General features: G+C 39.3%; 1 protein-coding gene across 1 annotated transcript in view; it reads left to right on the top strand.

Moving 5' to 3' along the window:
• STX2 (syntaxin 2) overlaps window positions 1-27,670 on the top strand; it is an 82,822-nt gene extending 55,152 nt beyond the window's left edge. The window contains exons 6-10 of the mRNA XM_073628283.1: window positions 5,743-5,851; window positions 7,932-8,005; window positions 8,159-8,296; window positions 16,479-16,589; window positions 25,263-27,670. Coding sequence (XP_073484384.1) covers window positions 5,743-5,851; window positions 7,932-8,005; window positions 8,159-8,296; window positions 16,479-16,589; window positions 25,263-25,340 — 510 coding nt within the window. The 3' untranslated portion in view covers window positions 25,341-27,670. The remainder of the gene's footprint in view (window positions 1-5,742; window positions 5,852-7,931; window positions 8,006-8,158; window positions 8,297-16,478; window positions 16,590-25,262) is intronic.
• Window positions 27,671-27,894: the final 224 nt, after the last annotated feature.

The following is a 27,894-nucleotide window of genomic DNA, read 5'->3' as shown; positions in this document are numbered from 1 at the left end:
AAGGTACAAGCGGCAACTATCAGTGTTTTTCTCCAATTTTCTCTCTTGGAATATCCCACTATAGCTAGATTCTTCAAATCAATTTCTAGGTCCAGGCCAGTAGTGGTTAGAAGTTGTCCAACCTGGGACCTGTCCCTAGTGCTTCAAACTCTGGTAGAATTCCCTTTTGAGCCCCTAGAGGATATTTCAGTTAAATTACTTAACTTTAAAAACAATTTTTCTTGTGGCAATTACTTCAGCTTGTAGGGTAAGTGGGTTACAGGCCCTATCCGTGAGGGAGCCTTTCCTCACAATTTTTGAGGATCGGTTGTTTTGAAAACTGATCCAGGATTTATGCCTAAAGTGGCCAGTACATTCCACAGATCCCAGGACATTGTACTGCCAACCTTTTGTAGATCGCCAAAGGGCGACCAAGAAAGAAAATTTTGTTTTTTGGATGCAAGAAGAATTCTTCTCGTCTACCTTGAGGTCACCGAGACCTTCAGAAAAAGACGCTGTGTTTTGTTCTCTTTTCAGGAGCACACAAGGGAAAGAGCGCATCTAAAGCCACCTTGGCTAGATGGATAAAGCAAGCTATTTCTGAAACTTACAAAATTAGGGAAGTTCCTCCGCCTTTTGTCACTGCCCACTGAACAAGAGACTTGTCTGCGTCTTGGGCTGAGAAGGCTGGAGCCTCACTGGAACAAATTTGCAGGGCTGCCACATGGTCCAGTTTTTCGACCTTCATTAAACCTTATCGCCAGGATCTCCTATCTGCTCAGGAGCAGGCATTTGGTCGTAAGGTCCTTCAGGCAGTTGCCCTTCCCTAGACTGGCAAGTTCTGGCTCGTCTGCTCATGGCTATCCTGGAAGACGCTTAGAGAAGAGCTGAGTTAGACTTACCAATAACTCGGTTTCTGAGAGTCTTCCAGGACAGCCTGATTCCCACCCGGTTTTGTCTTGAAGTTATGTGTATTATGCATATGTTTTACAGGGACGTCCTATGGTTCTCAAGAATACTGACATGGGGCCTGGAGGACGCCCTTTTATCTGGTGGGGGTTAACGTGTTTCCTGTCCTGGTAGGAGGAGCCCTAGGTCTCATAGCTGTCCAGGAAGACTGTCAGAAAAGGAGTTACCGGTAAGTCTAACTCAGCTTTTTGGCTTCACTTACACTTGAAAGATTAATTACACTAACATCTTTTTAAAAAATGATAGCAAGTAAGCTTTTTAAGGACAGAATACACTCCTGTATGTCTTAATGTCATGTCATAATGTGCAAATATGCTGAGTAATATTGTACATCATGGCAAAAGCTTCTGGAGGCCCCAATATTCTTAGGTGGTTTAGTTCCACTTTTAAATATATGAAAGTGTACAATTGGTTAAATTATGATCACATTGATGTAGCACTTTTGCCTTAAGGTGGCAACAAACATAAGTGATAGATAGTGGCTTTGATCCAGCTACTTAAGATGATCAGATGCCGTAGGCCATGGCAGACATCTCTTGGCTGCAGAGAACTCTCGTGAGATAAAGCAATTGGTGTGTGCATTTCTCCAGCCAGTCACTGATTTGTTTTTTGCTGGCGTGGTTGCTTCCTTCTCCCTTCTCTGTAAGCCTTAATATGCATATTTGCCATATTCGTGAGAGATCACTGTTTGTTTAGTGAGCTATCATGCATACATGGCCGGCCACCATCTGGTGTTTATTGCAAGTATTTTTGCAGCAATGTTTCAGTGTATGTTTCGTATAGCTTGCAAGTCATCCCTCCTGTGTCTATATAAAGTATAGTGACCTTTTTGTGATCACTTAAAATTTAATATTTTGCAGAGTAGAACTGAACAGGAAGGACTTGACTTTGACTCCTCATATAAAGCAATATGTTAGAATCATTGTTTTGGTGTAGTTATCTAGATGTGTCTGTGTATAGTAGTGGGCAAAGGTCTAATGGATAATCTACTGACGTATAAAAGAAAAGTAAATTCTCTGTTACTGCTTTATTGAGGCCTGCATTCTGTAGAAAAAGGAAAGGATCAAAGTACTCTCTGTGTAAGCTACATATTGTGGTTGTCCTGACACTCCACTCTATTTTTTTTTTTCTTTAGGGAATGCTGATCTATATGGGCAACCTAGGAAATATGCAAGGATAACTGCCCATTCTAGCGTAAAGTGGATGTAAACCTAATTCGTGAAATTTGATCTGGGCACATATATCTGTAGTGTTTTCTCATCTCTCTCCAAAGCCCTGAGTTCCGTGTGTTTCTGCTATTTCGTTCCTCTGTTATCAGCAGTGGCGGCCGCTCCATTAGGGATGCTGCCCCCCTAATTCATGCGCCCGGCCACTAATCTACAAGCAGGGCGCTGGACACACGATTAGAGCCTCAGTCTCTAATTGGCTTCAAAAAAGGGTGGTTTTGGGGCACTGAGCCCTGCACCCTGAGCCAATCCAGTTAAGTGACAATAGGGAATTAATATTCGCTATTGTCTTCCTGATTCCTCCTCCTGGACAATCATGAACTGGGTCCTGAAACCCAATTGGCCAGGGAGTCTGATTCCCCTCCCGGCCAATAGAGTCTTTGGACCTACTTCCTTTTTCGGCTGGGAGAAGAAGCAACACCTCTAACAGGAGGGGCTGCCCGGGAGGGAAGGGACAGAGCAGACGAGCTGGTAGCCAGTGCGGGGAGTAGTGCAAGTACCTAACTAGGCCGGCCTGTGCATCGGGGTAGGGATTGTGGCGGCGGTATGGCAATATTGAGCACCAGCTGCCACTGGTTATCAGCATGATAACTTCTGACAAGGGAGATGAAAGCAGCCTGAAATGTGTGTCGGGGAGGTTGCTATAAATTAGGAGAGAGCTGGTATCTCTCCTAATATCTTAAAATTATCTTTGTTGTTCTGCCTATGTGGAGGGGGGGGGGGGGGGTGCTTTTTCTCCAATTAGCTGTCACGCAGTGTAAGCCAAGACTACATTCCTACAGCTGAATGAGGAAGTAAAAATTCTAACACTATAAGATATTTCTAAAGAATCTAGCAAGCTGAGGACTGCAGGTATACATGTAAATCTTATGTATGGAGATTTATTTCATCTCTGTGTATCATCTGAGACTGTTCACTTCACTGGGTATAGGAGAGGGTTTACATCCACTTTAACTTAAAGTTCATGTTATGCAACCTACCCGTTGTCTCCACACAATCTAGCAGATCTTTATGCTGCACTTGCCGATCTTTTGAATAAAGGTGTTTTTGCCCTACTTCCACTGACAGAAAGGTTTCAGTTTTTTATTCCAACCTTTTAACAGCTGCCAAACCAAAAGTGTCTGAGGGACTTAAATTCCTTTATTCAGATAAGAAAGTTTTGCATGAAATCCAGCAGGTTGCTAAAGGCCTCCTTCCATCGGGGAGACTTTATAGCTTCTACAGACATACAAAAAAAATGTACCTGCATGTCCCTAACTTGGGTCTTTTTTCTTAAGAAAAAACTTCTGACTTTCTGCTTCAAGATACAAACTGAACAGTCCATGAGCTGTCCTACGGCGGCTCTGAATGAGAATTCTGCACTTGATGGCAGCTTCTTTCAAGGCAGTTCTATTTGCTCATTTCTGTTCCAGGCCTCCTCAACTCTGTCCTCATAGGACAAGTCGGTTCACTCTTTGGACAAACTGACTCGCCTGACTCAAAGGACCAGATTATCACTGTCCTGGTGGTCTAGGAATCCAGCTTTTAAAGAGGTTCTTAAGGCAGGAGGTTTTTTTTATCTCCGTGCAGGAGGGAGGGTCCAGGAGCGTCAGGAAGGGACCCGAGAAGAGGAGGATCTGGGCTGCTTTGTGCAAAACAACTACACAGAGCAGATGATATGATTTTTTTATTTTTGTCCAAAAAAAATTTTTTTTTTTTTTTTTAGTTTCTTTACCTTATTCATAACCTTGGCAACGAACACTTTTTGTAAACTATAAAAAAAAAAAAAAAAAAAAAATTTTTACAAATGATAACATATGGTATCATACAATAAACAGTCAGTATCGTAGCACCACATAGAAGCAAGGACAGAAGGAAGGTACAAGTAGTACAAATGCAGGGTAAAGGTACAGTGGAACGACAACCAACAGAATGTACGAAAAAATCATACAAGGATGGGAGGGGGTTGGGACCAATAAGGGTAATAACCAAGGAATATAAAAACACAAGAATCGTGCTAAATTAAGAAACCAAACACTAAGTGAATAAGAGTTAGTGAATAAAAAATCATTACAAAAACAGATAATGAATAAATCTGAATGTATATGCAAATTGTTTATATATATATATATGTCTCTGTGAATAGTGGCATCAAATATTATCCACCCGTGTAAAAGTACAAAAGTCCACATAAGACTATCTTGATCCACTATGTGATAAAAAGTGTGATCCACCACCGATATAGAAGGGGTTACTCCTTACCAAAACGCCATGATCCGCCACCACAGAGGATCATAGAAAGCATAACAGCTATGACTCTAAATTGGCATCGATACTGGTCCGCTAGGTCCTCGGATCATCGCATGGTGTAGACTGACTCATGTGAGATGTATACCATGTAACAAAGATATAAGAACTCCGATAGTGTAAAACCTTTTAAATTTATTTAGTCGCATAGAAAAAAACACTTACAGGAGACGCTTCATAAGATAAGCCTTAAGTCCGGTATGTCGGCCGTACAGACTCGGACAGACCCGTCCTGCTGGAAATACGAGCAATGACTGGAGGTGACGTCAGTGCATCATCCTGCACGTGCCCCTGGATGACGTAAGATTACGTCATCCAGGGGCACATGCAGGGCGACGCACTGACGTCACCTCCAGTCATTGCTCGTATTTTCATTAATGGCCAATGAAACCTACCACCTAGGTCCTCCTTGATGACCCAGCATAAACCATAATTAAACAGTAATGCCCCGTGCATCCACCCAACAATGCCATATTTTGTTGAATTTGTGAGGGCAGTTCCTTCTAGAGTAAAAAAAAAAACACATTTTGATCCAATATATGATTTTAGTTTTTAGAATAGTGACTTAAAGCTTATTTGTTTTATATTTTAGTCAAAACTTTTTGCTGTATGTGTCCCCATATATATGATACCCCTTTATTGGTACTGGTGACCTTTGTCACTGAGTAAGTGAAGGGTAATGGAAGGGTTTAGAGTTGTCCCTATAATAACAGGTAAGGGGAAATCTTCCAGTGTGTACAACTGTCTTGAGAGGGAGATTCGCTTGACTTCTTGAGACTTCCTCTAACTTCCTGTTATGTTTCTGGAGCAGAAAGTGAAGGGTACTGGTACACAGAAAGCAAATAATAAAAGTTTATAAAATGAATAAAAAATAAATAAAAAATTTTTTTACTCTGTCCTACTCTGAGATTAAAAAAAAAAAGGAAAATGATTGATTATATACATACCTTAACAGGTAAATATTTTCATGAATATTTTTTGTTACCTAGACAGAACAATATATTTTCTTACATTGTATTGCATGCATTTATAAAAGAGATTACCTTTATGCTTATATTTGAAAGTTTTTAAACACTGAGCCTTCCCCCACACGGTGGGGATTTGCCTGGAGTTGTCTGGAGTTGCACCTTCTGCTTCATTTATATTGTAGATTTGGACTCTGTAACATCTTGTGTGCTGTACTTGATGGTGCTTCTTGTAATTTCTATCTTGCCTGTTTTGTTATCCAGCTTGTTCATATCCAGCACTAATGTTCATTTTTTTTTTTTTTTTATTATTCCAGCATACAGTATTGTGCAGAAAATTTGGGGAGGTTATGATAGAATACAATGAAACACAGATTCAGTTTCGGGAGCGCAGTAAAGGACGGATACAGCGTCAGCTAGAAATAAGTATGATATTTCTATAAATCTTTCTTTCTGTACTGCATTTTTCCCAAACTCTGGACTTGGGGTGGAGGAGGTAGCAGAGCCACACATCTTTTCAGTATTCCAGTTTTATTGCATGTTTTTATTAATGAGTGGAGTGTGGAATGATGGGTCTACTTTAAAGCTGAACTTTAATGACATCACCCTGAACTTTAATGACATCACATTGACATCACCTCAATGTTCTCTGTGCAATGTAGACAGATCATGGCTGAAGGGAGGGGGTGGGAAAACATCACAACTGTCTGTCTCTGGCTGACACCCCCGCTGAATGGTGCCAGCCAGAGACAGTAAAGCTCTGGAGGAAAGCGCTAGATGAAGCTGGATGTCCATCAGCAAGGAAATTAAGCAAGCTCTATCAGATTTACTGCAGCTTCTAATAAACACTGTTAGAAGCTCACATTGTGCAGTAAAATCTGAATAAAAAACACCTCAACAAGTGTTTTTTTTTTTTTTTTTTTTCCGCCTGCAAGCTGTCAGATTCCTCTATCCATGCTATACAGCTTGGATGGGCACATTTCCTACCGGTTGTCAAAATGCCCAAACAGTGGCTCCATCTGACTGAATGAATCCATTTTTTGACTAACAGGTTTCTGCCCACCTCCTTCAGTTTTTCAGTCAAAAGATGTTGAGCGGGAGCTTACACAGGTCAGTTTACATACCCGGGGGATGCTGCAAACAGGCAGATACTTTTAAGTGTATTTTATTGCAGAATATTAAAAAGCCTGACTGCTCGCAGAGTATGACAGTAGAACTTTAGTTCCACTTAGGGATTGCTAAGCAACATTACGTTTTTGTTTTTTGGATTTAACCACTTCAGCTCCGGAAGGTTTACCCTCTTCATGACCAGGCCATTTTCCTCGATGCGGCACTGAGTTACTTTAACTGAAAATTACACTGTCATGCGACCCTGTACCCAAATAAAATTAATGTCCTTTTTTCCCACAAATAGAGCTTTCTTTTGGTCTTATTTGATCTGTGTTTTTTATTTTTTGTGCTATATACAAATAAGGACAGACAATTGAAAAAAAAAACATATTTCTTACTCTCTCTGCTAAAAAACATGTCCAATATTAAAATCAAACTTAATCAGTTTAGGCCAATCTGTATTCTGATACATATTTTTGGTAAAAAAAATCCCAGTAAGCGTATATTGAATGGTTTGCGCAAAAGTTATAGCTTTTTTTTTTTTTTTTACTAGTAATAGCGGCAATCAGAGTCTTATAGCGTATAGACTGCGATATTGTGGTGGACAAATCAGACACTAAGTGACACTTTTTTGGGGACCAATGACACTAATACAGTGATCAGTGCTAAAAATATGCACTGTCACTGTACTCATGACACTGGCAGGAAAGGAGTTAACATCAGGGGGCGATCAAAGGGTTATATGCATGCCTAAGGAGTGTTTGCTAACTGTGGGTAGGCAGAGATCTATGTTCCTGCTTGGCAGAAACATAAGATCACTACCTTCTCTACTGACAGAACAGCGATCTGCCTTGTTTACATAGGCAGACTGCCGTTCTGCTTGTCTCCCGAACGATTGCCTAGTGCCGGCGGACATCAAATCCGCTGGACTCGCTCACTGACTCTATCTGTGTGCAATCACAGTGGGAGCTGGTCGCCCCAGACGTTCAGGATCACATACAGGTATGTGATTCTGCGCAGAGGAGCCCTTCAGTAAATGTGGGGCGGTCGGCAAGCATACCACTTTAATATCACTATAAGCGGGCAAACAGTCTTAGCATACATGTTAAGTTCTGTACTAGCCTTGCTCATAATTGTTCATAATTACAACATAGAAAAATGCCCAGTGTTACTTTGCTCATTGATCCAACTTTACGACTAGTGGAATGGTAAATGTGCATCAGACTATACAACTGCAGAAACGAAAATGGTGTGTCTCATGCTTTTCCTGTTGAAATATTAATGATTGAGACCATTTTCTAAAACCTCTTTTTAACTGGAAAGTGTGAAGAGCAGAAATCTTTAATGGATCTCTGTGGGCATGCACACAAATGACATGATTATCGCTTTGTTTCAGCTGGAAAAACAACTACAGATGAAGAACTGGAAGAGATGCTGGAGACCGGGAACCCAGCAATTTTCACTTCAGATGCAAGTAGAATTTTTTTTTTATTTTTTTCAAAAATGCATGAATGGATAGTGAAAAAACAAAAGAAACAATTATCTTAAGCGCTGAATTTTAAGAGTGTTTACAAGGGGAAAAAAATGTATCGATTACTATAAATATACATTTTTTCCCCATAGATCATTTCAGATTCCCAGATTACAAGGCAGGCTCTCAATGAGATTGAATCGCGGCACAAGGATATCATGAAGCTGGAATCTAGCATACGGGAGTTACATGACATGTTTATGGACATTGCCATGTTAGTGGAGACACAGGTAATTTAAGAATTTGTTATTTTCCTTCTGCTTTGTTCAGAACTGGGTAAAAAAAACAAGTAGGGCTTTCGAAATACAGTAACACTGAACTCAGATATTGTGCACTCTATTCTTTGTAGTATTAAAGGTTTTTTTTTTTTTTTTTTTTTTTTTTTTTTTTTTTCTTCTTTTAAAAAAAAAAAAAAATGATGTAATCTTTACCTGCTTTATGTAGGGTATTGCACAGAGCAGCCTTAAACTTCTTCTGTGGTTCCCTGCTGCCTATCCTGGCTCCTCTTCTGCGTACACCACCATTGCAAGCCACTTGCTGTGGGGGCACACATGCAGGCATGCTCCTGAGCTGGGCTGTGTTTGTGTCCATAGAAGCACACAGTTTGACTTGTCCCCGCTTCCTTCTCACTGGCCAATCGCTCCCACTAGTCTCAGTGTAGCCATTGACAGAGAAGCGCTGCAGCTGGGTACAGGGCTGGATCGAGAGAGGTGATAGGTATTTGGGAAAAGGGGAGGGGGGTAGGAACAGGTATTGGATGGGTTTTTTTTTTTTTTTTTAACTTTAATGCAACAAAGGCATTTTAGGTAATAAACAAAACAAAACTAAAGATCATAGACACTTGGGATGCCCATTCGACATGTCTTATAAGAATGGGAGACTGGAGTACAAGTAAAATATAACAGGTTTCATAAGATGAAGTGCAATTGAGGCTCTATGCACACTAGCGTTTTTTTTTTTTTTGTTTTGTTTTGTTTTGTTTTTATTTAAAGCTCCTAGAAGCTATTGGATTTTTTTTTTCTGAAGCTAAATAGGGTTATCCTATGTGTTCATGCACACTACTTTAGGCTATTAGCGTTTTTGAGCTTCATCGTCTAGAAGTAGAAAGAAAATTGTTTTTGTAGAGTTTCTTGGACCGTTTTTCTCCTAAACACTACAAATGGCTTTTTTTAGGTTTTTTTTTCAAAGGCGCTGCAAAAATGCCAATGCTCTTAAACACTTACTAGCATTTTTTATCCAGCATTTTTTCAGCTTAAAAAAAATGCTAGTGTGCATGAAACCTGAATGGTTTGCTAAGCTAGTTATAGTTACTGACCGGTCTAAGACTTTCTACTCTTGGAGATGAACATCACATATCGCTGTTAAAGAAAATGCAAATGACTGAATGAAAAAAGAAGACATATTCATATATAAATCCTGACTGCCCACACTTATTTGCCTTAAACAAAAACCCTCAAAGAGCCGTACAAACGGCTCACTGTACACTGTGACTGAATATAAATACACACGGCCCATAAAGATTTTCGTTTACACAAGGGAAAACATTCCCCATTTACCCGTTACAAAGAGCCAGTATTGTCACTGCGGAAATCCATCTCTGATGGCAAGGAATTCATTCTAAGCACTCTTTCTTGGTTTTGCAGAAAAGTTTTACTTTGTATTAAAATAGTTTACCTATGACCAATATACAATAGATATATATAGCCAAGTTTTGTTGTTTTTTTTTTATTCAGCACACTACTAATGCTATGGTACATATTGAAGTACTTCTTTTTATATTATGGATATGTTGAGGTTTGTTACTACCATAGAAGCAGATAGTGTTCTTAACCTTTAAGGCCTCTTACACATTGCAGCTTGAAAAAGTACAGTACAGCTTTTTCTTTTTTACTGAGCTAAAATACAACCCATTAATTGTCATGTGCCCATGCACAGAGTGCATTCTTCAGTAAAAAAAAAATAGAAAAATCTGCTGTTTTGGTCAGTAATTTACGCCAAATCCATGTAAATGACCATTTACATATTGTGCAGAACAAGAATGCAAGTATACTTTTTTGAGCGAAAATGCGCGAACGCATATATGCGAAAATGCACATAAATATGTGCAAATGCATACAAAAAAAAGTCTGAAAAGGTAGATGCTCAAACAGGAGCATCACGTGCAAGAAGCCTAATTGTAAATGTTTTCAAACCTAAGGGGGTGATGTCTGTTCCTAAAGGTAATCTTTTAGCAGGGTAGTGAGGTATTTAGCAAAGCCACATACAGGTATATCCTGGGATGAGATATATTGGCCATAAAAAGAAAGTTCACAAAGATAAATCTTCCTATGATTAGCCTGAACACAATTCAGAAACCACCCTCAGAATATTCATGCTTGAATCTCAAATGTTTAGCAAAGAAAAAGATTCAGAAATAAGCTGTGTGACTTCTGACCACACTTGATATCCACCAGACACTCCCAAGATTAAACAAAACGATATGCATCTAAAGTGATACCCACACCACCTCATTTGAAACTGCCACCATCACTGTAATATCTAGTGCAACATAAGCATATATGTTTTGATCAGTTGACACCTTTGTTTCTATTTGGCCACTGTGCTGCCATGTTTACTTCTAGACCTTATCGGCGGCAGGCATCATCTTCCCCTTTTTTGCGGCCAGTCTACTGATCAGTGTAGAAAATACAAAAAGCTGAATAGGCTTTTTCCCAAGATCACGTAAGATGTTAATTCTGAGGTCTGTTTGATTTGTGAAAAGCTTTTACATTGCAGTTGTTTTTATATAGTTGATGACTGTACTTAACTATAGATAGAAAGAATTCTTGCAATTTAGTATTGCACTAGTTGAGGTTGTTCAAGGATTTAAAGAAGTCAAATCTAACAAAAAGTTTAAATTGCTGTTCATTTTTTTTTTTAACAGTGACATTTTTAGAAGCGCTTTAAAGGACAGGATTTTTTCTTTAAAGTTATGTAGTAAATATAAATATATGAAAGCAAAATGTCACTTTAGATGCGCCAGAATATTTCAAGTGGCCGTGCTTGTTTATACTTGTATGGAAATCTAAAATTTTACAGTCCCCACTGGAGTGGGTATAGAGGGGACAATGGTTTCAGGGTTGACTGTCAAAGGTGGATGGTTTTTCTCATTCTCTGGAGATACAGTATTTGTGTCTCTCGACAGGAAGTCATATGTCCCCACTGGGGATACAAATGGCAGTAGAAATATCAGAGGTTCTAACCCTGGTTCTATCATAAACTTTATAAAAAAGATTTGGCTATGGTTCCAGTTCTAGGTAAAATAATTTTTTTAACCTATAGTTGGAACGGTAGGTACACTGTGGAATAACTTGGTATTTGTACTCATACTGTCTATTAGCTTACTGTACATTTGCACTTCTATGCAGTAAAGACCATTAACTTTTATTACTTTGGGACTGTATTCATTGTCTGAAAGCAATGCGATCTATAAAGTTTTCTCCAGATAATAACTGTGTAACACTTTGCCATTTGCTGCTGATTTTATCTCCTGCAGGATGGGGATACAGGTAAAGTAATTGTGTATTGTCATAGAAAAATTACATTTTCATTTCAGCACATGCAAATAATGCACATGGTACAATTGTTTGTGTTTTGTCATTTTACATCACTTGTAATGTGATCTTATTAGGGTTGCCATTGCATCAAGATTGTGCTGTCTAAATTTCCATTTTTGGTTCTTTTGCAATGAAAAACAACTTTTTGTATTTTTGTTTTTCCTCTACTGTGATTGACAATAAGGAAACTCCTTACAGCTGTCTCATATGTCATGGCATGGTGGGATTTGCCTTCTACTTTGACAGTTAGGTAAAAGGGACGGGGCTTAGCAAGAAAAGTTTAGGCCTTTGCAGCATCGTTTTGCACAATTACAAAAAATAAAGCACCTGAGTTAATTCCGATGTGACGTTATCAAAATAACAGTGACTTTTATGAAGTTTCATTCAATATGATGTTATGGAGTAGGCTTTGTAGTAAAAGCAAGTAATAGCACTCTGACACACCTGCCCTATGCTACTAGGGCTTCTGTGTGATTGAGTACATAACCAATTGTGGACACAGGGCCTACGTAGTATGCCCTAACCTTCTGCTCTACTGTCGCTTACTCTTGTACCTTCCTGAATTTCTGGCTGTCAAAATAACTAGAAGTTGCTGTGTTTACCATAATCTGCCCTAATTATCACAATGTAAATGCCCAGGTGGACTTGCTAGGGTTTTTAAGGTGCTTACATTTGAGACTTCAACAAATAAATTATAATATTTATATGTTTTAAAATATGCACAAGGCAGTACTTATTCCATCAGAATATAATAATATAATGCAACAAATACTCCTCATCCTTGGGAAGACTACCCCCTTTAGCCAGGTAGCCCCTGTACTCTGTACAGAACATGTATCAGTTAGTCTAGGAGCATCGCTTTACTTAAATATTCATAGCAATCTCTTTTCACAATGCGCTTAACATATCAAACTTCATTGGGAGAACAAGGAGAGGAGTATTTATTAAATATCACTAAAATCAGAAGTTATTCACACATGCATATTACAGTAATTTGTTCAATATCACTTACACCAATATGTTGATCATTCGTTCATATAATTGATTGTGTATAGGACTCCCATCCCCAATATGTTCACACGTAGCAAAGTGGACAGGAATTAGCCCTCTGGGATACCTCAGTGGTTGCTGTAATTGGAGTGTATATAGAAATCTTCGGCCCTATTTTTTACACATCCTTCTGTGAAATTAACATATATATATATATATATATTCTCAATCACACACAGTGCCTTGAAAAAGTATCCATACCCCTTGAAACATTCCACATTTTGTCATGTTACAACCAAAAACGTAATGTATTTTATTGGGATTTTATGTGATGGACAAACGCAAAGTCACACATAATTGTGAAGTGAAAGAAAAATTATAAATGGTTTTCTAGATTTTTTACAAATAAATATTTTAAAAGTGTGGCATACATTTGTATTCAGCCCCCTTTACTCTGATACCTCTAGCTAAAATTTAGTGGAACCAATTGCCTTCAGGTGTCACCTAATTAATAAATAGAGTCCACCTGTGTGTAATTTAATCTTAGTATAAATACAGCTGTTCTATGAAGCCTTCAGAGGTTTGTTAGAGAACCTTAGTGAACAAAAAGTATCATGAAGGCCAAGGAAGACACCAGACAGGTCAGGGATAAAGTTGCAAAGAAGTTTAAAGCAGGGTTAGGTTATAAAAACATTACCGCAAGCTTTGAACGTCTCACGGAGCACTGTTCAACCCATCATCCGAAAATGGAAAGAGTGGCACAACTGCACACCTACCAAGACATAACCGTCCACCTAAACTGACAGGCTGGGCAAGGAGAGCATTAATCAGAGAAGCAGTCAAGAGGCCCATGACCTCACCCTCAACACACCACCACACTGTGAAACATAGTGGTGGCAGCAACATGTTGTGGGGATGCTTTTCTTCAGCAGGGACAGGGTACGTGGTTAGAGTTGATGGGAAGATGGATGGAGCCAAATACAGAGCAATCTTAAAAGAAAACCTGTTAGTCTACGAAAGACTTGAGACTGGGGTGGAGGTTCACCTTCCAGCAGGACAACGACCCTAAACATACAGCCAGCGATACAATGGAATGGTTTAGACCAAAGCATATTCATGTGTTAGAATGGCCCAGTCAAAGTCCAGAACTAAATCCAATTGAGAATCTGTTGCAAGACTTGAAAATTGCTGTTCAGACATTCTCCATCCAATCTCATGGAGCTTGAGTTATTTTGCAAAGAAGAATGGGCAAAATTTTCAATCTCCTAGATGTGCAAAGCTGGTAGAGACACGCAAAAAGACTTGCGTCTGTAATTACAGCGAAAGGTGGTTCTACAAAGTATTTTATTCTCGCAAACTGCAAACAGGACTTCTTATGGCTTTCTTTCAACAGTGGCTTTCTTTCTTCTTGCCACACTTCCATAAAGGCCAGATTTGTGGAGTGCATGACTAATAGTTGTCCTGTGGACAGGTTTTCTCGCCTGAGCTGTGGATCTCTGCAGCTTCTCCTGAGTTACCATGGGCCTCCTGGCTGCTTCTCTGATTATTGATTTCCTTGCCCAGCCTGTCATTTTAGGTGGACGGCCATTAATTGAGCAGTGCTCCATGTGATGTTCAAAGCTTGGGATATTTTTTTATAACCTAACCCTGCTTAAAACTTCTCCACAACTTTATCCCTGTTCTGTCTGGTGTGTGTTCCTTGGCATTCATGATGTGGTTTGTTCACCAAGCCCCTCCAAGGGCTTCACAGAACAGCTGCATTTATTCTGAGATTAATTTACACACAGGTGGACTCTATTTACTAATTATTTGGCCAGATATTAGTTAGAGGTATCAGAGTAAAGGGGACTGAATACAAATGCACTTCACACTCGTCAGATATTTATTTGAAAAAAAAAGTGATAACCATTTATCGTTGTCATTCCATTTCACAATCGTGCCACTTTGTGTTGGTCTATCACATGAAATCCAAATAAAATAAATTTACCTTTTTGGTTGTAATATGACAAAATGTGGAACATTTCAAGGGGTGTGAATACTTTTTCAAGACACTGTAAATGGATTACTTTATGTGAAGGAACCACAACGTTATTGCCAAGTAAACGGGTCATAGCAGAAATATGATCATTGACATTGTCCAGATTGGTCCATAGGAGTGTACAGGTGTGAGAGATGAACTGGGTTAAGAACCAAAAGGCAAGCAAAGGGCAAGACACTGGTATTGTTCATTACGGTCTTACTGTGCCTTGTGCTCTGCTGTTTGTGTAGTGATGGCAACCTTGATATAGGATCAGGGCTTTGCTTTCTTGTGTTGTACTTTTAGGAGGAATAAATGGCAAGAGGTAGATTTTTCAGGGTGCTGCTTAGGAAATTTTTTTTCCCTATGAAATAAATATTTACTTCTATTTAGGTCCACTTTACAGCGGAGTTCCACCCAAATATGGAACTTGTGCTCTTTTCTCAACTCCCAACCCCCACCTCCGGTGCCACATTTGGCAAATGGTATCCTGGGGAGACCGGTCTGCGGCACATTATGTCAGCAGCTCGGCTCCCTCCTACTTCCCCCGCCGCTGGGTCAGTAGTAGAGCGCAACCGTGCCTCGCACATGTGCAGTAGGGACCCAGTGTGAAGCCTTAATGCTTCACTACCGGGTTCCCTTACCGGCAATGGTGGCGGCAGCACCTGAGAGCTGTTGGAAACATCAGCTGCGGTGCCGACATCATTGGTCTCCAGGACAGGTAAGTGTTCTATTATTAAAAGTCAGCAGCTGCAGTATGTGTAGCTGCTGGCTTTTAATTTTTGCAGGGGTGGGCAGACCTCTGTTTTAAGGACACTCACTTTGCGCACACACAGGTTTCTCTAAAGCTACTTTCACACTCAGACGTTTTTCAGGCGCTAAAGGGCTAAAAATAGCGCCTGTAAAGCGCCTCCCCTGCCTCTCCAGTGTAAAAGCCTGAGTGCTATCACACTGGGGCGGTGCGTTTGCAGGAAAAAAAGTCCTGCAAGCAGCATCTTTGGGGCGTTGCGGGAGCAGTGAATACACCGCTCCTAAAACACCCCTGCCATTGAAATCAATGGCCAGTGCTGCCAAAGTGCCTTGGCAGCGGCGCTCTACGGGCGCTATTAACCCTTTCTTCGGCCGCTAGCGGGTGTTAAAAGCGCCCCGCTATCGGACAAAAAGCGCAGCTAAAACAATGATAAAGCTTACGACCGCTCCAGTGTGAAAGTGCTCTTAAACGAAAAATAGAGGTGATAGAAACATGAACCTGTCTGACCCATTCAAGAATTTATAGATGATTGTGTAATTGACGGAAAAATATTTACAGTAGAGTTGTTATTTTTGGGGCGCAATGGCATTCCAACTTGTGATTTGGTCAGACCATCTAAAAAAACGATTCCGTCTGTTCTTAAAGTTCCTGCTTTTGCTCAGTACTTGGTTACAAATTCTGTGCCGTAAAAGAAAGTAATTCTGACTAAAAACTGTGTTATCCTACTTGTTTAATTTCAGTACACAAATTTGTAGGAAAAAATATTAACTGCGGGACAGATCCCCTGCTAGCTACTAGTGAACAAGTGGGCCACAAGGAGGAAAAAAAGGAAACTGAGACACCTTACAGGGAGTCAGGCAGTTGAAAAGGCAGTAAATCAAAATTAAAGTTTTTTTTTTTTTTTTTTTTTTTTTTTTATCCACTGCCTGTGTTTTTTTTTCACTCATTTTCATGGTCATGGTAAAGGTCATCCCTTCATTATTGTAAATTGTTTAATGAAAAATGTTGTTTTAAAAAAAAAAACTTGCCATGTAAAAACAACTGTTTGCATTATACAGGGCGAAATGATAAACAACATAGAGAAGAATGTTGAAAATGCTGCTGATTATATTGAACATGCCAAAGAAGAAACAAAGAAGGCAGTAAAATATCAGAGCAAATCACGCAGGGTAAGCGAATTGTGACAAAACATGCATACATAGTTGAGTCTGCTCTAAGGCGCATTAGTAGCTTTGCGATGGCTGCTGAAGACCTTCGATATCAATTTACAAGTTACTCTCCCTTCCTTGTGCCAGATTGTAGTGTGTTCCTATCTCGGCTTTTGCTGTGTTTTTGGTGGAGTTCTGGTAGTTGCAGCCTGGCAGATGTGCTACAGCTCAGTGTTACCATTTCTAAGGTACTACTCTATATTTAAAGTGGTAAAGGTAAAAAACCTGTGTGCAATCCGCTGAGAGGAGACCTAAAGCTGTGACTAAATTTATTTAGTGATGGCCTACTTGTGTTTAATGATCCTGCTATATGCAGCTGATATTTCTCATTATGCCGGCCATATACGGATTGAAATTCAGCTGATTCAGCAGGGACCAACCGAATTGATTGATTCATGTATTTGCAGGCTAGTTGTACAGAAGTCTGTATAACCAGCCTGTTGGAAAATTTCAGCGCTGCCGGCTGGTAGTACTGTTTAGTGTATTCTGATGGTAGGGAAGTCAGAATACAATAGCTCAGCGGGACTAATTCCACCATCCACCTCAGTTGTATGGATGGGGGAATTTGACATTTTTTTTTTTTAAATTAGCTTTTTAACCCACTGGTTGAACAAAAAAAAGGCTAATTTATGGGTTGCCTTATACTGCAAAAGGAAATAGGTCAGGTTAGGGGAAGGTCACTTTTAAAGATGAACTTCTTTCATCAATATTGTTCTACAATTGATGAGGTTTAGATAAGCATTTTCTTTTGATCAGTCATTTTATTGGCATCCTCATGATTCTACTAGTGGGCATCTGTGAATAAGTATCTGTGTCCCTGCTAGAGCGCTAAAGATACATACAGAGATATATACCAAACAAAAAAAAATAAACATAACATTAAACAAATGAGTAAATCATGTGTGTCATTAGATCCCAATGAGAAATGCACCTGTGGTCATCTAAAGTTCAGGAATTAACAATTGGGTGGAGAAGAGAGAAGAAAATCCCCCTTCCTTCACCCCACAAAAATACCATACAAAGTGGCCATACTGACAGTGGCGCGCACTGACATTGCCTGGCGAAGGAGCACGCATGCGCCGAACGCGCGCTCCTCCCCACTCCTTCTCCAACAGGGAGCGATCCCCCGCTGAGCAGAGCGGGCTCTGTACACGGACACGTCCATGTGAAAGAGCCCTTAATCTATTTTTTTTTTTTTTTTTTTTTTTTTAAATCCCCCTTGCCTCTTACCTGTCATGCAGCATTGTCATTTTGAGACAGATGGCTGGTGGACGGTGGAAAGCCGAAACCAGCTTAAGCACAAAAGAGGCTCTAGACCTCAACATCACCTTGTCCCTGTAAAAAAAAAAAAAAAAACTAAAAGGGTTCTTTACAGGACAAAGCGACCAGTTTAGACGCATGCCTTATTGAGGTGATGGCGGCAAAGAACGCATCTTTTACAGTAGATATGGAAAGGGGAACATCCCCAGTAGGTTCAAAACAGTTGTTGCACTGAGGGAATGAGCCCACAATGAGCAACGCCAGCTCTGCCCACCAGCCGATCCTTGTCTTACTCCTGAGATATGTAATGCAGGGAGGCAGTCAGGGAGGTGGACTCGCCAAACTGAAGATCTGCTTTATACTGGAGTAAAAATTGCCCCTCAGTGCTACCCGCAGCTTCAGAATTACTACAAACATTTCAGGCTCACCTTGGCTAGTAAGATTTATATGGCCAATGTCGTCATACAGAAACAGGCTGGACTACTAATTGAAAGCTTTGCCTATCCCATCAATAAGGGGCTGTTCTTAAAACAGTTTGTGGATGATGACAACAATTGCATGACACCCCCTCCCATTTGTGACTAGGTCTGGGACCTGTGGTTAGACTTAAACTTGAATAATTTGCTAGAGGAATTAATTGGATTGCCAAGAGCAGGGCTCCTCTAAGGTTTTAGGTCAGCTTTAACGTGTCAAAACCAAAAAACTATATCAAATATATTGCAGAATATTAATAGATGTGGTGGCTGCATTTGTTTCCTTTTTCAGTCTTTATTTTAATTTCACCTGTTGATGCTGACAGTAACACTTCTTGTTCTAGAGTGACAGTGTTAACTTTTGTGGTTCACAGAAATTAGCTGGAAATTGCAGAAAAAGTAAATGAAAGCAGCCGCCACTAGGGACTAGTAAACAGAGACAGATAGAGATACACACAGTATCTCACAAAACTGAGTACACCCCTCACATTTTCGTAAATATTTTATTATATCTTTTCGTGTGACAACATAGAAATTACACCTCTACAACAAAAGTGAGTACACCCCTAAGTAAAAATGTCCAAATTGGGCCCAAAGTGTCAATATTTTGTGTGACCACCAACATTTTTCAAGAATCCATGTTCTTAGTCTGCTTGTCTCCAGCAAACTGTTTGCAGGCTTTCTTGTGCATCATCTTTAGAAGAGGCTTCCTTCTGGGATGACAGCCATGCAGACCAATTTGATGCAGTGTGCGGCGTATGGTCTGAGCACTGACAGGCTGCCCCCCACCCCCACCCCTCAAACCTGTGCAACAATGCTGGCAGCACTCATTCATCTATTTTCCAAAGACAGCCTCTGGATATGACACTGAATACGTGCACTCAACTTCTTTGGTCGACCATGGCGAGGCCTGTTCTGAGTGGACCCTGTCCTGTTAAACCACTGTATGGTCTTAGCCACCATGCTGCAGCTCAGTTTCAGGATCTTGGCAATCTTCTTATAGCCTAGGCCATCTTTATGTAGAGCAACAATTCTTTTTTTTTTTTTTTTTTTTTTTTAGATCATCGGAGTTATTTGTCATGATGTGCCATGTTGATCTTCCAGTGACCAGTATGAGAGTAAGAGAGCGATAACACCAAATTTAACGCACCTTCTCCCCATTCACACCTGAGAGCTTGTAACACTAACGAGTCACATGACGCCAGGGAGGGAAAATGGTTAATTGGGCCCAATTTGGACATTCTCACTTAGGGGTGTACTCACTTTTGTTGCCAGGGGTTTAGACATTAATGGCTGTTGAGTTATTTTGAGGGGGACAACAAATTTACACTGTTATACAAGCTGTACACTCACTACTTTACATTGTAGCAAAGTGTAATTTTGTCAGTGTTGTCACATAAAAAGATATAAAGCATTGTGTTGTCTATTGAGTTATTTCTTTTTAAATGTATACTTCAAGCATTTGGAAATGCTTCTTTATTTAAAGTATAACTAAAGGTGATGGGTTTAAAGACCTGTCAGGTTTTATTTGCTGTCTGTGTATTGCTAGAAACATTCACCCTCTCTATTTGTCCTGTTTACCATCATCCCCAACAGTCAAAATGAAAGAAAATCTTAAAGGGTAACTCCTCTTTCATGGGGAAAAAATGGCAAATAAAAAAATATAGTGTATACAATTGCGACACAAGTCATATTGTAATTGAATGTAATTAAAAAAATTACCTTTCCTTTTCGATCTGCAGATCTGTAATTTTGTGTAGAGTGCAATGCCATTTCACTACCTAGAGGTGTTCAGTACACAGAATATGTACAGTACGCCCCCCAGAAACATAATTTCTTTGTGTGATTGGCTCACTGATTTTCCCAGAAGTCTGCACTAAGATACAAGTCAGATTTTTGGCATCCCCTGCAGCAAAAATTTCATTTTTTGGTAAGATACTTCCAATAGGAAATCACGACTTTAAAGGGTTGCCGACCCTGCAATTTTTCTCATTAGAGCCCTGATTCTGCAGCAGCTGGTTGATAATTATGAAACCACTTCCATTAGGCCTAATGTACACGGGACCCTGAGGCAACCTCTTGCCAGCTTAAAGCCGGCATTTAAAAACGCCCGTTAAGTCGATTTTAGCGGCGTTCGAGTCTAGGAGTGTATGAGATAACATCGTAAGACTTTCCCAAAGCACAAAAAACAGTATTATTTATCTATTTCAGCCATTCTGTGTGAGACCAGAGTGAGTAGCAGTAGCTGAGAGAGCAGCAGTGTACTTGTATCTACCTCAATTTTGGTGCTTTTACTATGGATCCCATAATAAGCATATGTGAGGAAATTAAAAAAGCCAGATTTCATGTAACTATATTTGATCAAGTCGGGGGTCAAGCTCAATGGTGGGTTCATCTGGTTCAAATCTAACAACATATAGGTCAATTCTACTTTGCTAACAGCAATGCTAGTGGTGTATTGGATTGGATCATGGGCTCATTACGGGTATATAAATGGTCTATGAAGCATTGCAAGCAATTACAAGTTTTTTAATTTTTTTTTAGTGGTTTTTCATCATGTGCCATCATTTTTAAATTTTGCAATGTAAAAAAAAAAGGGCACCTTTTCAAAACGCTTCTAAACCTAAGCGCCGGTACCTCGTTTTAGCCGCGTTTGGCGTCTGAAATAACTTTTTTGCTTTCAAAGAAAAGCCTCTAAACGCAACTGCCTAAAGATGCCATTAAACTAACCTGTGTACACTTAAGATAACATTGGATGAGTTCGGGGGCAGTTGAAAAATGCATCCAACTGCCTCTGAACGTCCGTTTACCAGCAGCAGTGTACGTGAGGCCTTAGACTCACTCAGCAGAGAGGAACAAACTGATTTAGTCAGAATAACAAAGGGTAAGAATCTGCAACAAAGTTTGTTAAAATCCTTGCAATGTACATAGATCACCCAGAGGGGAATGTTGTTGTTTTTTTTTTTTTTGTTTTTTTTTCTCTCAGTAAAAGTGGAGTTACGCTTTAAATTTCAGGTTGTCCCCAGAACAGGAATAGGGGGAACATTATCCAACGTGGACTCTAGTTTGGAGGGATTTCATTACTTCCCATTTTGGCTATGGGACAGGATGTGAAGGGAAATCTCCCCAGTGGGACACAGGTGCCGCATAAAAAAAAAAAACCTGACAGGTTTTAACCCTCCTTACTTACAATATGGAAAAAAAAACATTTTGCCTTTTAGTTCTACTTTGATTAATTAAGTTTCCCTCATGCATATTAAGAATTGTTTTCACTAGTTGTGATCAAGAATCATTCTGACTGCATTCTCTCTTAAACTTTAACAGAAACAATGGATCATTGCCATTTTATTGCTGGCGGTGACTGCCATACTTGCCTTGATTATTGGTTTGTCAGTTGGCCTCAAATGAAGGTTTTTTTCCCCCCATTATGCATGCACCCTGCCTGTGTGGCAGTAAGTAACATGTACATTTAGCTTCTGTGCTCCCTCATTATACCATCAGCTTAGGGCCAAGAACAATATTTTATGGCAGGACTGCTAAAGCTAAATAGTTGTCAGTTTGCATTTTGGTAAACTCATTCGAAGAATAATCAATTGAATATGTTGGATTGTAAACAAAGTTGATTGTATAAGGAGTAGGTAGCACAACAGAAGTTACACTATGATCTACATGTACACGGGTTATTTACAGTGGTGTCTAATGTTATCTCACATTTATCAGTTACACAATAGATGCCTGAAGACTCTTTAAACCTAAATATATTCCATCTGGCTCATTTTGACTTGTGGGAAAAAAAATCCTGCTAGTTTTCATCCAACTTTCAGCTTAACGTAGCACAATAGGCTGCACCTTAAGTCCTAAGAATGTCCGATATCCCAAAATCTTATGTTATGGGTACTTTTACATAATTTAGTAAATGTTAGTAAACCTTTAAAATAGAATAACTTTTCTTGTTGTTCCAGTTATTGTTACTTTCAAAGAGAAGCCAGACCATTCCAATATAGTCCTTTCTCTCCACTTCCTGAAAATAAGAGTTCTGTTTATCTGAAGCATTGCTGTGTAGGTTTCATTCTGTTGTGATTTTACCAAAGTACATAATAAACTGTGCCCAGTTAAGTTAAATTAACCACTTCCTGACCGCCGCACACCGTTGTACGTCCAAAGTTTGGCGGCAGATATCGTTGTTATGGCAGCAGATAGCTGCCATAACCCCGGTATCCCCGTTTTCGTCGGCTTTCGCCGCGAGATCACTTTTATCGATGGCGGGAGAGGGCCCCCCCTCCCGCCGCGATCCGGTGCCCTCTGTCGGTTACCGGAGCCGTCGGTAGCGGCGGAGGCGATTGCATCTGTCTCCCTGCTGTGCCTGGAGACTAGTGAGGCTAAGATGGCACCCACTCGTCTCCATGACACTGCTGGGCGGAAGCGACGTCAAAACGTCACTTCCCCCCATACGTCTTAAAGGCACATTTTTTTCAATTACTTTTTTTTTTTTTTTTTTATTATGCATTTTAGTGCAAATATGAGATCTGAGGTCTTTTTGACCCCAGATCTCATATTTAAGAGGTCCTGTCATGCTTTTTTATATTACAAGGGATGTTTACATTCCTTGTAATAGGAATAAAAGTGACACAATTTTTTTTTTTTTTTTTTTAAACCGTGTAAAAATGAATAAAATCATGTAAAATTCATAATAGAGATTTTTGAGGGTAAAAGTTTGACGCCATTCCATGAGCGGGCGCAATTTTGAAGCATGACATGTTGGGTATCAATTTACTCGGCGTAACATTATGTTTCACAATATAAAAAAAAAATTGGGCTAACTTTACTATTGTCTTATTTTTTGATTCAAAAAAGTGATTTTCCAAAAAAAGTGCGCTTGTAAGACCTCTGCAAATACGGTGTGAAAAAAAGTATTGCAATGACCACCATTTATACTCTAGGGTGTTAAAAAAAAAAAAAAACAATATAATGTTTGGGGGTTCTAAGTAATTTTCTAGCAAAAAAACCTGTTTTAAAAATGTAAACACCTAAAATCCAAAACGAGGCTGGTCCTTAAGTGGTTAATGCAGCGTAGTGAAGAGGGAAAAACAACATATCTGATGAGGCACTATTTGATTTGGTTGCACATTTTACTGTTCTATCAATTGTAAATGTTTAGAAACTAGATCATGGTAGTCATTTTAAATTATACCATCATTAATTAGGGATATTTGCTAAAGTGCATATAATTAACACCTGGTCCAGGGTGCAGGAACTCCAATACCAAAAATTAGACATACAGGAAATGCCAGATTACTTTTTGTTAAAAAGGAATTGCTCATTCTGATATACCAATGTTGAGTGTGCCCTCTGGTGTTCAGCTGACTAACTGCAGCAACATTGCTATTTTAGGAGCTTTTTCTAGTAAATAAAATTGTGTGTGTTTGTAGATTTGTTTTTTTAATTTAAATGATTATTTAACAAAGCATTCCAAGGTGTAACAATCCATAGCAACAGATCATTTTTTTGCCAGTTTGGCTCTCCCTCTTGCAGCAATTTTATTGTTTGCTCATTAAATTTTTGATAACATTTTATCCAAAGTATGAGAGCCTAAAGCTTCATAAGCAGAAAAGCTCTATCCATGGCACTGAGCACATTTATGTATAAATATGTGGTCAACACTGGTGGAGGATTCTGATATTGGTGAGGTGTGTGTGTTCACAGGTGGAGGGCTTGCACCTTAGTTTGTATAAAACCATTTTTACTGTATGGTATGGTGGTTATGAAAGACCAGTTTTTACTATGGATCTTTCTTCCTTCAAATTAGTGTGCAGACAGAAAGGAACTTTGCTTTATTAAATTTATTTGTTTTATGCTTGTACAATAATGGTCCACTTAAGATCCGTAAAATTGTTAAAGTAGAACTATTGCCACCCATTACAAAAATGTGGGTGGTTAACTGTTGAGCCTATAAGTGAAGTCCCCCTAATGCAGCTTCCCGTAATGGCGTGGCAGTAATACTGCCCTGCTTCTGAATTCAGAGCAGAATTGCAGCTGTCCTGTAGGCTTTGCCTGCTTGCCACTGCAGTGGGATTAAATGTTTTTTGCAGGGGGCATGTATATTGGGATTGTCACTGCTGAGGCACAGGCCAGTGGCTTTTCAACCAGGGCCTGGCCACACCTAGTCCTGCCCACTGCTTTCTGGATTATAGCACTGCCTCTGTTGCTGAAACCCTCTCACTGTGAGCTGCAGTGTCTGGGAAGGGGAACACGTGAGACACAAATGAGAAAGGATGGGGTATAGTAATGGAAAGCAAAGGAAGTGTTTTGGTTACTTTTGAGGCTTGTGCATCACATAATAACTGGATTTGAGACTTGTTTAGAAATATCATACATAATTGTATTTTAATTCTTTACTGGTCAGTAAGTACTGTGCCATTGTGTGATGCTTTTAGCAAATGTAAGTACATAGAACAAATTACTTTAGATACATTTGCATAAAAAAAACTTACAACCAAATTACAATATTAAAGTTTAACAGGTTTACTTTTGACCATGAGTATTTTATATTCATATAACCAGTGGCATTTGTTTGACTACACCCATTCCAAAGGGTGGACAGAGCTCTCATTGTTCATGTTCTGTAGGTCTGCTGCATTTTGTTTTGTCTGATAGTAGACATTGCACAGTAGTCGTCCTGATAATATAAGTGGCCACTTTTAAGAGGAAGCATTAATGAAATATAAGAACAGCTATTGGGTGACAGCGTTGGCAAAATAACAATCTAAGCAACCCTAATGTTCAAGTACAGGTTTCAGTATGGTTGGTTGTTTTGGGGCAGTACAGACAGTATATGCCGATAAAGTAGTATGCTGTCCCTCATTTGCATTGATTCTAACCTTTTTTTTTTCTGATATTCCAGAAAATGATCTTCATAATCATCTGTGTGCTCATCCTGGTGGTAATTCTTGTAATCATCCTGGCAACAACACTGACTTAGCAGGCACAGTAAGAGTCGGACGTCTTACCTCCTCTGATGTTCAGTTTTGCTCCAGAAATTCTATTTGGGGACTTTTCTGATCTGTCACCAGGGCAAAATACTTATTTGTTTACTTTACAAACCGTAAGCAAGCTTGAAATCATTCCATATGACGGAGAGGTAAGTATATATGGACTTTGAAGTTTTATAAGGTCCTTCATTTCACTTCATGGAACAAAAGCCGCAGTGTCGCCTATGTGAACGCAGAGCAGCTTCTTCTCACCAAATATCGAACAAACTTTTTTTTTTAATCTTTGTTCTGTAAGTAATTTAGCTCCATCCTTGTAAAAAATGGTGCTTGCCTTATCCCTACAGAACTTTTTTTTCTCTTTTAATTCATCATGTGATCCATTGAAACTACATTCAGATTCTCCTGCATTCAGTGTTATTATTTTGTAATACAAATCTTTACATATGTCATATTAAGATGTGTTTTATTGGTACTAGCTGTAAACCTGCTAATAGTTGCGTTTTAGTTGTTGCATCCTTAACAGCAGTCCTTTAACTTGGTATTTAATCCCTTGTATGTTATTACTAAATGGTGATAAATGATAGCAACACTACTCCTCACTTTATTTAGTCCTGCCTTGGAACACATTGGTATGAAAATTGATTGGCTTGAAATAACCTCACATTGAGCTCACCAAGTCCATCCAAACCTCATGTTTTATTACTGGATGGATGCTGGTGGAAGCATTCACACTGGTTTATTATATTTTCCTGGTTTCCAGATTGGCAATTTCCCTCTTGTTCAAAATGTTTAAAAAAATAGGGGAGTCCCCATATAAGAAGCCAGTGCATGATTTGCTCACCTCGATGAAACACTTAATGCTTAACTATTCAAAATGTACATCCTACATTTCTGTGTATGCAATACATACATTTCTGCAGCTCTTCCTACATACTGTATGTCTTAACTGAACAGCTATAGTTTGTAAAGATGTAAGCTTTCTACTTTCAAGAAACTGAAGGCCTAAGCCCCGCGACTATTGCATTTTAGCCTATTATGTTTCTATATATGCCTGTCTCCTATTTCTGCAATTTTTACTTGTCTCACTGTTGGTAAACCATTCCACGCTCACTGTGTATCTATAGTTTCAAGCAGTTAGATATTTTATCTTAGAGTACTGTTGTTACTGTAAATTGGCGATAGTGCTATAGTAATGTAGCATTGTGTACAATACAGCGCACTGCTGTCTGTAAGAGCCCATTCACACAGGGACGACTTGTCCGGGGACCTAGTCGCCTGACAAGTCGCCTCCCGTTCTGTACAATGGAACCGTTCTAATCGGAGCGACGCAAGTCGCTCCGACTTAGAAAAAGGTTCCTGTACGACTTTGGGGGCGACTTGGGGCGACTTGCATAGACTTCTATACAGAAGTCGTTTCGCAAGTCGCCGCGGAAGTCGTTTGCAGGTCGCCTCGCTGAGGCGACCTGCAAGTCGTGTTGCCCCTGTGTGAATGGGCTCTGAGCAGTACTCTTGCCGTTTTATGAACAGGGTAATGAATCTTGCAGGTGTAGGCTACTAGCATTCCATGAACAGTCTGGCATAATAGGGCTTATATATATTTCTAATTAAAGGTAGGATGGGTGGAGACATTGCCCATGACAGCCAGATCAGATTCAGGGCCGTCACTTTTCTGATATAGGGTACCAATACTTTTCTGATATCACTCCCTTTTAATTTCCATCTGTCAGGTTCAGTACATTTTTTTTTTTTTTTTAAAGGTTCCGTACATTTTTGTGTTGCGCTTCTTCTTTGTTTATTTTTGTTTGTTTTTTTTAAAGGCATTGGACCACTATGAAAGCATTATATTATTAATCCAGAAAATTCTTACACGTGTACATTTGCACCATAGCAGAATGGTGTTTTTCTGTAGCAAGTAAAAGAAGCACCAGCTTGTAAAATGCTGTGTGAAGACTGTGAAAATGTTTTATATATAATAATATGCTAAGCTGCCATGACACTTCACTTACCCTAACAAGCCTGACATGTTTACTGACACATGGTTTTGTTGTGCGGAAATGTTTTCCAGTCTCAAATAGATTAACGCTAACTTTATTTACATTTTTTGTATTTTTCTCTTTTCAACTTATTTCAAACCAAAGTTGAAATGTAGCTTTCTAAAGCACCTCTAAGTGTGTATAAATTTAACTTTATTTTGTATGACTTATTCTTACTAAATTTGTTCTTAACCAGATATAAATGGAATGGGACAATTAGCCCTGTTGTACCAGCATGAAGTTTTTCTGGTGTTTATTAAATAGGTTGCACCTTGCTGAAACTCCAAGCACTGTCTTTTTTTTTTTTTTTTTTTTTTTTTTTAACCTTTATGCCTTTTATATGAGAATGTTGTCATATCATAATTCAGTTGCTTTTCATATTTATATTAGTATAATTTCATTTTTGTATAATGAAGGATTTCGTTTAATGCAGGACTTGTCAGATAAAACCATGGTTCTGAAATTCTTACCATTGTTAAAGAAGCCTCTTCTTTACATTTCCTTGAATCAT

This window comes from Aquarana catesbeiana, linkage group LG01 (genome assembly GCF_042186555.1).
Source record: "Aquarana catesbeiana isolate 2022-GZ linkage group LG01, ASM4218655v1, whole genome shotgun sequence".
In the NCBI taxonomy this organism is placed as follows: Eukaryota; Metazoa; Chordata; class Amphibia; order Anura; family Ranidae; genus Aquarana; species Aquarana catesbeiana.
The sequence above is the reverse complement of the archived record's forward strand: the minus strand, read 5'-3'. Positions and strand labels throughout refer to the sequence as shown.